Consider the following 14854-nt stretch of genomic DNA (forward strand, 5'->3'; position numbering starts at 1 on the left):
GAGATGTGGTACGTATATTCAACGGAGTATCACTCGGCAATCAAAAAGAACGAAATCTTGCCATTTGCAGCTACGTGGATGGAACTGGAGGGTATGATGCTGAGCGAAATTAGAGAAAGACAAAAATTATATGACTTCACCCATATGAGGACTTTAACAGACAAAACAGATGAACAAAAGGGAAGGGAAGCAAAAATAATATAAAAACAGGGAGAGGGACAAAACATAAAAGACCCTTAAATACGGAGAACAAACAGGGTTACTGGAGGGGTGGTGGGAGGGGTGTGGGCTAAATGGGCAAGGGGCACTAAGGAATCTCCTGAAATCACTGTTGCGCTATATGCTAACTTGGATGTAAATTACACAATAAATGAATTAATAAAAAAAATAATTGCTGACAGGGAAGGACTTAAAAAAAGAAATAAACATTTAAAAAGAAAAAAATAAATGAAAGTTCCACGCATTAAAAAGTCTTCTCCAAGCTCTCCCTCCTTCACGGCCAATGCTGATACTTGGTGTCCCTCGAAGGGCCACGCGCTCCAAGATAAATCCCCTTTGCCTAGAATTCGAGTCGGGGTTAAAGACCGCTAGCACTGCACACAAGAACCCGAAAACGGGACCGAGGTTAGAAGCACACCTCCCTTTCCCGCCAGCACCAGGAGCAGCAGCCGAGGTCCCCCCCGCCCCCCGTCGGCCCCGCCCCCGCAGTTCCGGGTGAGGGTGACCACGTGCTTGTCGCCCATAACAACCCCGCGCTGCTCCCGCCCCCGGGCTGGGGCTGGCGAGCGACGGCCGCCAGCACCCGTGGGCCCTTGGAGGCAGTCTGAGCGACAGCCGAGATGGCCAACTGACGTGGCAGGCGCGATCCAAGGCGGGACGCTGCGTGCGGAAGCCGCCCGGGGCCGTGCGGGAGCGGAGGGCGCCGGCCGGGAAGGCAGGTGGGGACCCGGGGCAGCTGGGCGGGCGGGGGCGGGGTGGCGGGGACGGGGACTGCAGGCCAGAAAGGGTGCGGGCCCCGGCGGGCCCGGCGCCTGAGCTCGGCCCGCGGCGGAGGGAGGGGCCGCGTTTAAGGCGGGGGGTGGGGGGGTGTCGAGACGCTTAAAGGGACCGGTCCCCAAAGAGGAGAGAGATTTAAAGGTGCAGGCTGCCGGGCTGTCGCCGGCCAGGGGGCGCCGAGCTCGGTGCGCGGGAGACCTACGTAAAGTGGTAGGTGCTCGGGAGAGCAGGACGCTTTAAGGAGACCAGAGCCAAGCTTGTGAAGAGGCTGGGATGGGGTGAGAACACGTCCGTTGAAGGCAGGGATAAAGGAGTCGCTTGTCAAGGGCCCGGCGAGGTCTCCCTCTAAGGAGAAAAGAACATGCACTCCTGCTCTCCCCCAATGTCCTTTCTGGCTCCTCCAGGCTCCCTTGACCCCGGACCCCCCTGTTCCCAGGCTATGGCCCCCAGTGCCCTGTAGACCTGGCGCGACTCCCGTGCTTTCGACCCCTATTTGGGGCCCTGGGTGGCTACTGGAGGGCCTTGCGGAGGGGCAGAGAAGGCAGGACCATGGCATCTAGGGCCTCTGAACCTCCCTCAGGGCGCAGCGTGACGGCGGGCATCATCATCGTTGGAGATGAGATCCTCAAGGTGTGTCTGGGACAGAAGGGGGGTGTGTGGCGTGCTCCTGTCCTTAAGATCCTGCTGCACGATCTGTTGAGGGAAGGCAGGCCAGGGCGGGAGCCCCCTTGCTGCCCTGGAGTCGTGGAGTGAGCCCAGCGTGTTAGAGGGAAAGTGACCCTTGTGCTTTCCATCACTCTGTTGAAAACTTGTAGCAAGGTGGCTTCAGTTTGTCCAGCAACTTGATAGGAGTAGGAGGGGCTTCACAGAAATGACGGGGAGTCCGACTTGTGAAGGGGGTACAGGTGCATGTGTTATTGAAGAGTTACAGCCAGCCTGTTTGGAAAATGACCCAAGGCACTTGGCAGAGTGAGTAAGCGAAATAGAAGGAAACTACTGGACGGAAGAAATCCGTCGGATTCTTCTGAGCAATCGAGGGAAATCTTGTTAAAGGTCATGGTAGGCATCGGGTTTGAGGTAGTGATCTTGACCCCTCCTTTTTGAGTGCTTACTAGGGCCCGCGACCGTGCTTCTAGATCACATGTGCGGTTTTACTGACCCTTAGAACAATCCCCTGAGGTTCAATACTTTTATTATAAATGTCAATTAATAGATTATGAAACCGAGAAGCTAGCTTGTCCAAGGTTCCATAGCCAGGAGGTGGTAGAGGGGGGATTCCAACCTGAGTCCCTCTTACTCCAAGTAACCCTTGTCCGCTAAGCCCTCTGGAGAGAAGTCGAAGGAGAAGGGGCTGCAAAGGAAGATCGTGTGCACACCGCAGGCAGCCTCAAATGTTCTGCAAAGGAATGTGAACTTTATTCTGTATATGTTTGGAAACAACACAGGGCTTTTGAGCCCAAGAGTGATGCAATCCCAGTAACACATTAGAAAGGTTAGTCAGAAGGCACTGGGCAGAGCGCTGGGGCTGGCGGCCGGGAGCCTGGCCAGGGGGCCTCGACAACGTCCAGATGACAGGTGCCAAGGACCTGCCCGGCGGCAGCAGGGACCAAGAGAAGAGAGCAGATGGGGAGACATTTCAGTACACTTGACGGTAGGAGGGCCTCACTGGCGGTGGACAGTGTCTGGGGAGGCCACTGGCCAAAGTGACAACGGCCAGGAATACGGCAGAGATGCCCGATAGGTAGGCGGAGCCAGGGAGCTGAAACCGTCAGGGTTGGGGAGGAAGTGGATGGGTCGTCCACATAGAATTGGCCACCGAATCCTCAGGCATAGATGAGGTCAAGGTCAAAGCACGGAGAAGGAGGCCCAAGGTGGGTCATGCGACCCCCGGCTGTTCAGCTGGATTTTCTCACCCTCGTACCCAGTCCCGGCTTTAGAGCCTCACGAGGCAGCGTCCCCCAAAAGAGCACGATGCCCCACACGGCTGTCACCCCTTCCCCTTTGCCCTCGAGTCCTGCAGCACTGACACTCTCATCGTCCCCATCTCATCTCCCAGGGACACACTCAGGACACCAACACCTACTTTCTCTGCCGGACACTGCGCTCCCTGGGGGTCCAGGTGTGCCGGGTCTCCGTCGTACCCGACGAGGTGGCCACCATCGCGGCAGAGGTCACTTCTTTCTCCAGCCGCTTCACCCACGTCCTCACGGCAGGGGGCATCGGCCCCACTCACGATGATGTGACCTTTGAGGCGGTAGCACAGGCCTTCGGGGATGAGCTCAAGCCGCACCCCGAGCTGGAAGCGGCCATCCGAGCCCTCGGAGGGAAGGGCTGCGAGAAGCTGTCCGTAGTGCCCTCCTCCGCCCGCCTGCATTACGGCACAGACCCTCGCACGGGCCGGCCCTTCAAGTTCCCGCTGGTCTCCGTCCGAAATGTCTACCTCTTCCCAGGCATTCCCGAGCTGCTGCGGAGGGTGCTGGAGGGGCTGAAGGGGCTGTTCCGCAACACGGCGGTGCAGTTCCACCTGCGGGAGCTGTACGTGGCCGCCGACGAGGCCTCCATCGCCCCCGTGCTGGCTGAGGCGCAGGCCCGCTTTGGGCGCAGGCTCAGCCTGGGCTCCTACCCCGACTGGGGCAGCAACTACTATCGGGTGAAGCTGTCGCTGGACGCGGAGGAAGAAGGGCCGCTGGAGGAGTGCCTGGCCTACCTGACTGCCCGTCTGCCCCCGGGATCGCTGGTCCCCTACGTGCCCGACGCCGTGGGGCAGGCCAGGGAGGCTGTCTACCAGCTCGCAGAATCAGGTAGGGGCCTGGGGGGGTGGGGGCTGCACGTGCCCACCCCACCCCGGCCCAGGTCTCGGGAATGTAGGGTCTGAGAGAGGGGGGATAGCTCCGGTGCCGTCGGTCATTCTTCCAGTAAACGTCAACCGGGTGCCCGCTCCTGCCAGCACTGTGCTGGGTACTGCGGACCGAGCTCAACAGGACAGTGTGTTACACACCACGGCCTTCTGGGCCGGCAGTGTAACAAGAAAGGTAGGCGTCGGGCACGAGACGTCGGTCTCAGCGGCCTCCACGGTGGGGAGGTCAGCCTTGACCTGGGCGTATGTACGTTAAATACGGTCGGCTGGGCGAGTGTCGGACATGTGGGCCGATGAGGAGGATTGGTCCCCACCGGGAGGTGGGCGAGAGCAAACAGGATGGGGTTTAGGGGAACGGAAGGAGAGCAGGGCCCCCCGAGGGAAGACACTGAGGTGAAGGGTTCTGAATGGCAGGTGGGGACAGACCCTGAAGGGCATGTGGGACTCCGGCCCTTACTCTGGGAACACTGGGAAGCCTGGAGAGGCTTCAGGCCAGGGCGGTGTGCCCCCCCCCCCCCCCACTGCCCTCTGACGGCCACGTGTACATATCTTCTTGTCTGTCTCCTTGCAGGGTCTCCTCTGGGGGGGAAGGTGGCAGGCGCCCTGCAGACCATTGAGACCGCCCTGGCTCAGTACGACCTCAGCCACCTTTGCGTGGGCTTCAATGGAGGCAAGGACTGCACGGCCCTCCTGCACCTCTTCCACGCGGCCGTGCAGAGGTGAGCCCCCACGGCCCGGGGCGAAGGCAGCAAGGAGGGAGAGGGCGGCCGGTGTGGTTTGGGAGGGCGGGAGCCGTGGTGACCTCTCCGCGCTCTTCCCCCGCCACATTGACTGAGCATCTGACATCTGGGTGGCCCTGGGTGGCCCTGGGGGGACGTGTAGGCCACCGGCCCTGAGCACAGGGAGGTCACAGTCCATCCAGGAGCAGAGAGAACAGTGTGCGAGCTCTCTGGGGAGCATCGCTCTGCCAAGCCTGTGCGTCCTCCCCTCCCCAGGACACGCCCCGATACTCAGGAGCCCCTCCAGATCCTGTACATCCGCAACATCTCCCCCTTCCCCGAGCTGGAGCAGTTCCTACAGGACACCATCAAGAGGTACTGAGAGCCTGGAAGCGTGGGCTCCGGGTGCGGCTCAGCAGAGCCCGCTTCTGACCCCCGCCCCTCCCCTCCTCAGGTATAACCTGCAGGTGCTGGAGGCCGAGGGCCACATGAAGCAGGCCCTGTGTGAGCTGCAGGCCCGGCACCCCCGGCTGGAGGCCGTCCTGATGGGCACCCGCCGCACCGACCCCTACTCCTGCAGCCTCCACCCCTTCAGCCCCACGGACCCTGGCTGGCCTGCCTTCGTGCGCGTCAACCCGCTGCTGGTAACGGGGAGGGGGCCGTAGCGCCTCCCGTCTCCCGACCCCTGTCGCTCATTGCGCCCTGGCCCCCCACGTGGGAGAGGTGGGAGCCCGGGGCTCGCGTGAGGGACCCCCATCACCCAGGGGAGGCTGTGCTGCTCGGCCATTCAGCTTTCTGACCATTCTTTAGGGAGCACCGATTCAGTGGCAGGCTTGTGCTTTCTGCCTTTAGGTCTGCGCTGCCCAGGATGGCAGCCACTAGCCTTTTATCGATACTCAAATTACAACCTACTGAAATGAAAGAAAGAATGACCCAAAACCACTGAGTGGTGCGCTCAAAGTGTGACGAATTCTGTGGTGTGTGTGTTATATCTTAATTTTAAAAATTAAATACCGTTCAGAATTCGCTTCTTCAGAGGCACTAACCCCATTTCCAGCCGCGGCCACGTTAGACGGCCCAGCTGGAGACGCAGCGGGCTGCGTGGACTCCTGGACACAACCACGTCTGTCCTGGAGCACGCCGGTCCCTGGGGGGTGGCTTGGGGGCAAAGGGAGGCGGGCAAAGGTTTCCCATTTTGCGTCGCGTGGCCGCACCCAGCAGGCTGTGCCGGAGAATCCCAGAGAATCCCAGAGAATCCCAGAGAATCCCACAGGAGGCCTCCCTCAGAGCCCGGGAAGCAGAAGAGCTCTAGGCGGGCCCCTGCCCAGGCGGCAGGCCGCAGTGTGGGAGGGGGGACTTTGTGACCCCACTCTGACCCCCAGGACTGGACCTACAGAGACATCTGGGACTTCCTGCGGCAGCTGTTTGTCCCGTACTGTGTCCTATATGACCGAGGGTAAGCGTGCTGGGAGAGGACAGGTGTCGTGGGCGTGGGGACGAGGTGGGGGCGCTGCGGTGGGGAGAGCCTGCCCCGAACTCGCCTGCCTCCTCCCTGCTCCAGCTACACGTCGCTGGGGGGCCGCGAGAACACCGTGAGGAACCCGGCCCTGAAGTGCCTGAGCCCGGGGGGCCAGCCCACCTACCGGCCAGCCTACCTCCTGGAGAACGAAGACGAGGAGAGGAACTCGCGCACGTGACCCCGAGCAGCCAGAGGGAGGCCGCCCTGGGGTGTCCCCTGTCAATAAACCGCCTCTTGCGTGTCTGCTGCTCTGCCTGTGTCTTCCTGCTCCAGGGGACGGGACGGGAGAAGCAGACGTGGGCCGGGCTCTGCCGGCTCCCAGCTGGCAGTGCTCCCTCTGAGGAACAGGGGCGGTGGGGGGGCAACAGGGGGGTACGTGCTGGGGGGGACGTACACAGAACACTCGGCAGGAGCCCGCAGGAGGGCAGGGTCAGGAGCCACGCCAGCCCCTGGCAGAGAGGCACCCCGGGCAGGACGCCGAGGTTTGGAGAGCCAGGCTGGGAGAAGGGAAGCTGGGCTGGCCTGGCTGCGGAGGACAGAAGACGGGGTGGCCGGCCCACCCCCCCTGCCCCAACCCAGCCTCCACCCCTGCCCATGGAGGCTGACTCAGCCCATTCTTGGGCCCAGAACCTTCCCTGTGCTAGACCCCGGGGCCTTTGTCCCCATAGTCATGAGGTCTGAGGGGGTGGGGACGCTGCTGATAAAAGGCCCGCGAGACAGCTCTGTGCGCCTCAGAGCTGCGGCCCACATGCAGCCCCGGACACAGCCCCTCGCCCAGGCCCTGCCTTTCTCCTTCAGAAGGGCCCCGTGGGGCACTGGGTTCCAGGTGCCGGTCATGAAGACGGGCACAGGATGGGAGGGCCTGCAGCAGACCCTGAAGGACGTTGCCTACATCCTCCTCTGCTGCTGGTGCATCAAGGAACTGCTGGATTGATGGCCCGGGACCGCCCCCGCCCCCGCCCCGCCCCGCCCCTGCGCCGCTCAGGTGGGCCTGGATCCACCCCTTGCCCTCCCGCCCCCGCCCCTGCGCCGCTCAGGTGGGTGGGCAGGGTCCCAGACCCAGGCGCAGGGCCGCAGCTTCTGCGACAGAGCCCGCCTCCCAGCTTCCTGTTCTCTCCTCCAGCGCCGGGCCCAGCCCCCATCGAGCCCCCGCCCCGCCCCGGCCCCCACCTCCAGGCCAGCTGTGCTTGACCGACGATGGGCCACAAACAACGGGGGAAGTGTGGACGCTGCTTCGAGTTTGTGCCGTGTGCCGGCCTCCGTTCCCGCCCGCACCTCTGCTGGACCTCCGGTGCAGGTGCACGGGAGCTGCCTGGCTGCTGGCCGGGACCCGGATAAGACTGCCGCGGGACCCGCACCGGGAGCTCACCGGCCTAGATGGTTGACTTTTCTGTACTCAGTGCCAGGAATGGGCTAAGGATCACTAAACTGTGTGTGCGTGCATGTGTGTGCATAAATGTATATGTATATACATATATATATGTATGTATACGCATATACGATCTGCTGTGTGCCAATCCTGGTGCTCTGAACACACCAGTGAACAAAACAGGCCCCTGTACTCACAGAGCTTACGTTCTGCTGGGCAGAGGCAGGAAATAAGATGTAAACAAAAAATAAGGATATAGATGTTCTATATAAAATAAATAGGCCTGGAGGCCAAACGTGCTAAATGTCTAAAAGGGACTCCAAACAACTCAGCACTGAAAGGGTCTTGGAGCCAGAGCCAGCGTTCAGACCAGGGAGGGAAGGAGATGGGCGCCGGGGCGGCCTGGTCGGTTGAGCGTCCGACTCAGGTCATGATCTTGGGGTTCATGGGTGCGAGACCCTCGTCAGGCTCTGTGCTAACAGCTGGGAGCTGGTTTTGGATTCTGCTGCCCCTCCCCCACTCACACTCTGCCCCTCTCTCTCTCTCTCTCTCAAAAATAAACATCACAAAAAAATCATTTTTAAACAAGGGAGGGAAGGAGGTTGTCCTGGATACAACCCACACGGAAAACCAGGTTTTCCGACTCACTGGTTGGGGAGGGTGGAGGGTGGAAAGCCCAGGTTCCTCCCAACCGGTGGGTAGGGAGGGGTCCGGCTTGGGTGGGGTCCCGCGCCTTAAGCCAGGAACTCAAATAGAAGACGTGGCCTGGCCAGCTCCCTGCCTTGAGGATCTTGGGAGAAGCCCTGGGCCCTTGCAAGCCCCAAGCTCACGGGAAGTCGGGCCCTGCTCCCCCTGGTCACACATGAGGCCGCAAGAGAAAGGCACCCAGGTGGCCACGCAGGTGCCTCAGGCTTGTCACCGTGCACAAGCACAAACAGCCAGAATGAGCACCGCTCCCTCTCTTCCCCTCGGCAGCCGAAACACAGGCTGCCCCTGAATCACGCCCAGCGGTGGGCACGCGTCAGCCACTGACACCATCTTGCTCACACTTCCCGACACGCCCACTCAGCCCCCCACAACCACAGAGCCTCTTGGGGCCAGTTGTTGCCCCCTCCCTTCCGTCCTGGGGCACAAGCCCGGAGATGGTGTGTGGGACTCTCTCCTCACCCCAGGGACCAGCTTTTCCCAGACTTGTTAGTGAACTCCTTTTCCTCTGGGTGTGTTTTGTCTCTCTTGGTAAAGGTGACCCATACCTAGAGTCAGCAGCTCTGGTGAGAAGTGACCCCCCTCCCCCCCCCCCCACCACTCTCCCCGCGGGGGTGGCTCAGATTCAGCAGCCCCTGGGAGGGCATTCGGGAGAGAGTGCTGCACGCGCCTCGCCCTCCTCTTCCCTCATTCGTGCAACAAATGTTAGGGAGCACCCGCTGTGTGCCAATCCTCGTGCTCCCGGCACCACCACGGTGAGCAAAACAGGCCCCAGGACTCACGGAGCTTCCGTTCCAGTGGGCAGAGATAGGAAATAAAACGTAAACAAAACAATAGGAACAGAGCTGTGATTAGAAGATGCGGGCTATGGGGCGCCTGGGTGGCGCAGTCGGTTGGGCGTCCGACTTCAGCCAGGTCACGATCTCGCGGTCTGTGAGTTCGAGCCCCGTGTCGGGCTCTGGGCTGATGGCTCAGAGCCTGGAGCCTGTTTCTGATTCTGTGTCTCCCTCTCTCTCTCTGCCCCTCCCCCGTTCGTGCTCTGTCTCTCTCTGTCCCAAAAATAAATAAACGTTGAAAAAAAAAAATAAAAAAAAAAAAAAAAAAGAAGATGCGGGCTATGAGCTGGGGTGGGTGTGAGGCAGGTCGTGACGTGCCAGTGGCTCAGGGTAGGCTTAATAGCGAGAGCAGTGGAGAGAAGGGCTGGCCTGCGCGCATACACATTCTTTTTTTTTTTTTTTTTAAGTTTTTCTATTTTTCAGTAATATCTGGCCCCAACACGGGGCTCGAACTCACAACCCCGAGACTGAGAATCACGCACTCTGCGGACGGAGCCAGCCGGGCACCCTGAGCCCGGAGGAATTCTCGGAGTTGCTAACATGGTCTCCACACGGCGCTGCCCCCTGGTTTTTCCCCTCCGACGAGGCAGGGACTCCGCAGGGGCACACACGGAGCCTGCTCCCTCTTTCCTGCGGCAGCGTGGTTCTCCATAGTATTCCCGCTCAAGGTAGTCTTTATCCGGGTAGCTTGGCGACCTTCAGGCCTGCACAAAATGCAGGTAGGTCAGCCTTCTCACCGGGTCCCTTCAGAGCCCACCTCACCCCAGGACACAGCAGTGGGAAGAGGTAAGAGCTTGAATCCAACCAGAGAGAGGTTAGCGGTGGAGGACACAGAATTCACTTTTCCACACAAGTGTGGGGCTCCTGCCTCCCCTCACAGCCTGCACCCTGCTTGGTCGGCCCGTCCCTGACTCGAGCTCTGGCCTTCTGCCTCCCTTTTCCTTTTTTTTTTTTTCTAATTTTTTTGTTTGTTTGTTTACTTATTTTTGAGATAGAGAGAGAGCATGAGCAGGGGAGGGGCAAAGAGGGAGAAGGAGACACAGAATCCAAAGCAGGCTCCAGGCTCCGAGCTGTCAGCACAGAGCCCCAGGCGGATATCGAACTCGTGATTCGTGAGATCAGGACCTGAACCGAAGTCGGACGCTTAATCCACTGAGCCATGCTGGCGTCCCCAGCATGTTTGACTTTTATATTTAGGAGGGGAAAAAACTGTTTTTCATGTTTATTTACTTTTAGAGAGATTGTGAGGTGTGAGCAGGGGAGGGGCAGACAGAGAGGGAGACAAAGAATGGGAAGCAGAATCCAGACTCCGAGCTGTCAGCCCAGAGCCCCCCCCCCCCCCACGGGGCTCCAACTCACGAACCCTGAGGTCATGACCTGAGCCGAATTGGGACATTTAACTGATTGAGCCTCCCAGGCGCCCCTCCCCTTTCTCAGACCCCACTCCCACTGAGCCACTGAGCAGGGACAGGGCCTCGGGCTGGATCCTAGAGTCAGAGTTCTGAGCACAAGCACCCTCGACAGCGGAGGGGATGTCTGGCGAAGGCCACCAGGGAAGCGGTAGGTGTCGGAAGGCAGGGCCCGGGAAGTTGACGGAGGGAGAAGAGGAGAGACTGCGGGTGGCCCAAGAGGAGTGTCAGCCCTCAAGAGACCCCTGAGAGTGGAAAGTATGGGGGGAGGAGCGGGGAGGGTAAGAAAAACCGTGATGCCGTTCTGAGAACCCTTGCCACACTACAGAGTTGGACACTTACACAAGCCCGCTTGAAAAGTAGGCTGGACAAGGGCAACTATCCCAGGTTAGCTTGAAAGAAACAGGCCAAGAGAGGTGACGTGACCCCCTGAAGGCCAAACCCACAGTACACTGCAGTGCGGTAGTCAGCTGGCGAACCCCGATTTTCTCGTCTCATATTCGGGTCTCCTCTGGGCCAGCCAGACTTCCTCTTGCTCCGCCTGCTCCTTTGGGGGTCCCAGATACGTCTTTTTCACCTAGACCACACAGGCCAGGAGCCGGTTCCGGCCTACACCTCCCCAGTGCTCTCCAAGGGAAAAAGATGCGGCCGCTTCCCTGCAACGTCCTCTTCCCAGCTGGGATAAGCTCACGTTTGGAGGGTCCAGACTCCGCTCGGGGCTCATTGGAGGGCGGAGGATGGCGGCAGAGGGGAGCTGAGTGCCAAGAATACGAGGGCTGGGGAAGAGCTAGCTCATTTGCCCCTGGGCGCCCAGGGGCCCTCTAGTGGCCACAAGGGGAAGGGGAAGGGGCGGGGTAAAACCGAGAAGAAGCCTCGGCAAAGCTGGAAGCGACCCCCAGATGCTGCAGCGCTGGAAGATTCTACCCAGGATTCCTAGCCGATCACGTCGATAGAAGGCCCTCCATGGTGTGCGAGAGGCAGGTGGAGGAGAGGGGTCCTGGCGAAGTGGTCGGAGGAGCCGCCCGCACTCATCTGGCTATTTTAGTAAAGATCTTGGTGGGGTCCTGAGTTCTCGCAGCAACGCTCAGAAGCGCGCGGGAAGAGGGGTGTGGCAGTCGCTGCCCCCACGCCGGGGCGTGGACCCCCAAGGCCACCACGATCTTCCCGATCCCCAGCGATCCCCGGCGTCCCTACTTGCATCTCGTTTGCACAGGAGTTATTTCCCCTTCGAAAGGCAGAAGTCCCCAACCCCTTTCTCAGTCACTGCCAGCCGAGACTTTTTACTCCGGCCTTTGGCCGTTCTTCCGGCCGTCCTCCCGCCCCTCTGGCCGCCGCCCCCAGGACCTTCCGTCCTTCACCTGTGCCAGCTTCTCGGCCGCCACCCACCACCCGATCCCAGCTGGGTACGAGCAGCCGAGACACCTGCGCCGCCTGCCGGTTGGCCGGAGGGAGGCTGAGGGCAGAGGGGTTCTGTTTCGCCTTCTCCGGGACGTGGAGTTTTGGAAAATGTTCCCCGAGCTTCCTGAGGCTAAATTTATCCCCCCCGGCCCTGGGGGGCGCAGAGATCCCGGAGACGATTAGCGCTGAGGCGCAGCCGGCTCCCGCCCAGAGGCCCGGAATAGGCGCCGAGTTATAAATAGTGCGCCCGCAGGTGTGGGGGGAGTCGGCGGGAGGGGGCAACCCTGGCAGCCACGGCCCCTTCAGGTGGGTTGGGCGGTCGCGGTGGGGGCGCCGGGGGGCGGCGGGCGGGGGGGCTGCGGTCTGTGCGCCCCCAGCGGTTTCCTGGGCGGCGGGTTTTTCGAGGGAAGCGGGGGCAGCCCGGGGAAGGGGGGGAGGGCGGGGAAGAGGTGGGCGCCCAGCGCAGGCTGTCGCTCCGCTCCCAGCTCAGCCCCCCACCCCTTCCAAAACAGGCCCCCAGACCCACTCATTCAGGACCCCGCCCACACAGAGCCGTGCCTTTCTTCCGCCAGAAGCCCTCTCCCTCCACGCGCGGCAAGCATCTAACTCTCCCGCAGCTGCCCCTGAGCGCACGTGGCCCAGCCAGTCCGGGCACCTGGCTGTCACTCAGAATCGCTGTCCCCAGCCCCAGGTACACAGTCCTCCTGAGGAGGGATTAACTCCTGCCACTTTCTCCTCTAAACTAAGGTCTAGCTGGTCGCCTGAGATTTAAGTCTGTACGTGCGGATCTGGGATGCCCCCGCCCCTCGCCCCGGCCCCCGTCTCTCCAGGAGGTCCCCTGCAGGCCGCACACCTGCCCTCGGGTTCCCGGTGCCAGTCCGGCGCTGGCGGCGGGGCGGGGGTGGCAGCGGGGCCCTGGGGCCCAGCCGGGAGTTTCGTGGGAGGGGAGCAGCCCCCAGTCAGCAGTCAGCGTTTCTCGGCTGCCGCAACTCAGTGGTTTGGCGCGGTGAGGGCCAGGAGTTAGAGGGGGAGGCGGGAATTTCAAGTCGGGGTTCCCCCTCCGACTTCTGAGCCAGGAAGGAAGCTGTATGGACCAGAAGAGAAACGTGGTGGTGGTTGGGGGGTGGGGAGGGTCACTGAGGAACAAACAGGAGGTTCCGGGGCTGTCGAGACTGGAGAATGGCATTCCGGGTGCCCACAGATTCAGGCTGGGTCCAGCAAGGCTCCGGAGGCGACCCCCAGAGTTGGGGGACGGGGCGGGCCCGAGGCACTGGGCGCCTTTGGTCTCTTTGTACCTAAGGGCTGGTGCCAGGGCGCCCGCCCTCCTACTGCCTCTGGAGGCCCAGGCTCTGCCCTCCCAGAACCGCTTTCCTGCCCTTCTTCCCTGGGGCCATGCAGCCCCCTTCCGTTTCACGGGTCCTTCTGGCCCTGCCGTCCTGCCCCCAGCCCCAGGCGCGGCTCTTCCCCAGTATGGTGCGACCCGGACGGCTGGAGAAGGGAGGGAAAAACCCTGCCTGGACCCCACCGACTCCGGGGCACTCACCGACTAGAATCTGTCCGGCGGGGCCGAGAAGAAAACCCGGAGCAGTGACCCGCCTCGGGGCCCAAGGGGGACGGGGCGGATAGGAAAACCCGGAGCGGATCGAGCGAGCGGGAGCGCCCCAAGCCTGCTGCCACCCCCTCCTTCCTACAGCCCCCCTAATTCTCCAGTGAGATAATGTCTGAGGTGGGGGGCTGTTTGGTTTGGCCTGGGCCCTCAGGGGCGCCTCACACTTTCCGCCCCTGGCTGGGGCGCAGGGCAGCGGCCCCGAGGCTGAGTCACGGCCGGAGAGGAGGGAGGGCGGGACCCGGACTCCGCCCCTCCCCCTGCGCGGGGATCCCGGGTCAGCCCGGGTGAGGGCCAGGGCCCCCCTGGCGCCGCCCATTGTGGTCCAACAGGTTGAGCTGGTGCCCCGCGGAGCCACCTGCTGGAAAGGGAGGGAGGCCCCCTGCGTGGGGGTTGGGGCGGAGGCGGCGAGTCCGACCCGGTTCGGCCCGGCCGGCCGCGGGAAGCGGAACCCGGCTCCCGTGGCCGGACTGGATTCCGTTTTACACTAGTGGGAGGGGCTCTCTGGGGGACGCAGCGCTGCAGGCCCAGCTGGAAGCGTCCCCACCGGCCACCTTCCTCAGTTGTGGGGGCGCTGAAGTACGCATTCTGTCGCCCCCCCCCCCCGCCCCGAACCCACATACACATCCTGAAACACCCAGGCTCCCCTCGCCACCTGGGTCTCCGAGCGAGTCCCTGTCGAGAGGGTCCCTCCTTCGCAGAGACTCAGTTTCTCCACTTAGGGAGCAGGCGGGATGGAGGCGGGGTGCAGGAGCGAGAGCGCGCCGCCTCCCCCCTCCCCCGCCGCGGCCCCGGCCCCTCCCCTCTGACAATGCCAAGGCCGCAGCGGGCACCGGCTGGAGCGCAGAGGCCGCTTGCCCAGGGCGCCGCTCCCTCCCCGCGGGGCGCCGTCACGCGTGGGGAGGGAGGCAGGGTGCCCGCAGCCTCCACTCCCCCGCTCCCTCGGAGGCGGGGTGGGGCGTAGGAGCTGAAGCTGGTGGCCTGGTGGCTCCCCTCCCCCTACCTCCCGGGGCACTGACCTGATTATAGCCCCTCTCGGGACCCCCTCCTTCAGTCCTGGAAGTCCCCGCCTCACCCCCACCTAGCCTGTCTCTAACCTCTCCTACCCTTCCCTCCCGAGGAGGTGACCGCACAAGAGCCCCTCACGGACTGTGAGAGCCCTCGATGGGGGCGCTCGGTTCCCGGGCCACTGCGGACACTGCCCCCTCCCCCTTTCCCTCCTCCAGGTTTCAGGCCGGCCCCCTCGACTCCGCCCCCTCCCTGGCGGAACGCAAGGCGGGACCCACTTGAGATGGGCGGGAGCCCAGGCCAATGGGCGGACTGGGCGGTGGAGTGCAGGGGGTGGGGCGGAGCAGCGGCGGAGGGCTGGATGGGGGTCGGGGGCGGAGCTCGAGTTAAGGTGGACTGGGAGAGATAGGGGCTAGAGGAGAAAGCGGGAGA

The 14854-nt window shown here is 62.3% G+C and overlaps 2 protein-coding genes and 1 long non-coding RNA gene across 8 annotated transcripts; 2 read left to right on the top strand and 1 right to left on the bottom strand.

The window, feature by feature from the left end:
* The first annotated feature begins 771 nt into the window (after positions 1-771).
* On the top strand, positions 772-6338 carry FLAD1 (flavin adenine dinucleotide synthetase 1). 6 transcript variants are annotated; one of them, XM_045456070.1, is made up of 9 exons: positions 772-938; positions 1433-1626; positions 3053-3797; positions 3913-4028; positions 4425-4572; positions 4767-4947; positions 5027-5216; positions 5955-6028; positions 6134-6338. In XM_045456070.1, exons 2-9 carry the CDS (start codon positions 1546-1548, stop codon positions 6267-6269), a joined length of 1671 nt encoding a protein of 556 aa, XP_045312026.1. In that variant the 5' UTR covers positions 772-938; positions 1433-1545; the 3' UTR covers positions 6270-6338. The 6 variants fall into 6 exon arrangements, 5 of the variants coding, with proteins under 5 accessions (XP_045312026.1, XP_045312025.1, XP_045312024.1 ...); XM_045456068.1 differs by having other exon boundaries at positions 817-938; positions 1401-1626; XM_045456069.1 differs by lacking the exon at positions 3913-4028 and having other exon boundaries at positions 775-938; positions 4849-4947.
* Positions 6339-6494: 156 nt separating this feature from the next.
* LOC123586724 (lens epithelial protein) lies at positions 6495-7759 on the top strand. The gene is made up of 2 exons (XM_045456073.1): positions 6495-7076; positions 7215-7759. Exon 1 carries the CDS (start codon positions 6762-6764, stop codon positions 7023-7025), a length of 264 nt encoding a protein of 87 aa, XP_045312029.1. The 5' UTR covers positions 6495-6761; the 3' UTR covers positions 7026-7076; positions 7215-7759.
* A 1647-nt stretch (positions 7760-9406) lies between these two features.
* On the bottom strand, positions 9407-14063 carry LOC123586732. The gene is made up of 2 exons (XR_006706915.1): positions 13352-14063; positions 9407-9705 (listed from the first exon to the last, which is right to left on the bottom strand). It is a non-coding gene; the product is annotated as an uncharacterized LOC123586732 (long non-coding RNA).
* Between the last annotated feature and the right edge of the window lie 791 nt (positions 14064-14854).

The sequence above is a fragment of the Leopardus geoffroyi genome, chromosome C3 (genome assembly GCF_018350155.1).
Source record: "Leopardus geoffroyi isolate Oge1 chromosome C3, O.geoffroyi_Oge1_pat1.0, whole genome shotgun sequence".
Classification (NCBI taxonomy): domain Eukaryota; kingdom Metazoa; phylum Chordata; class Mammalia; order Carnivora; family Felidae; genus Leopardus; species Leopardus geoffroyi.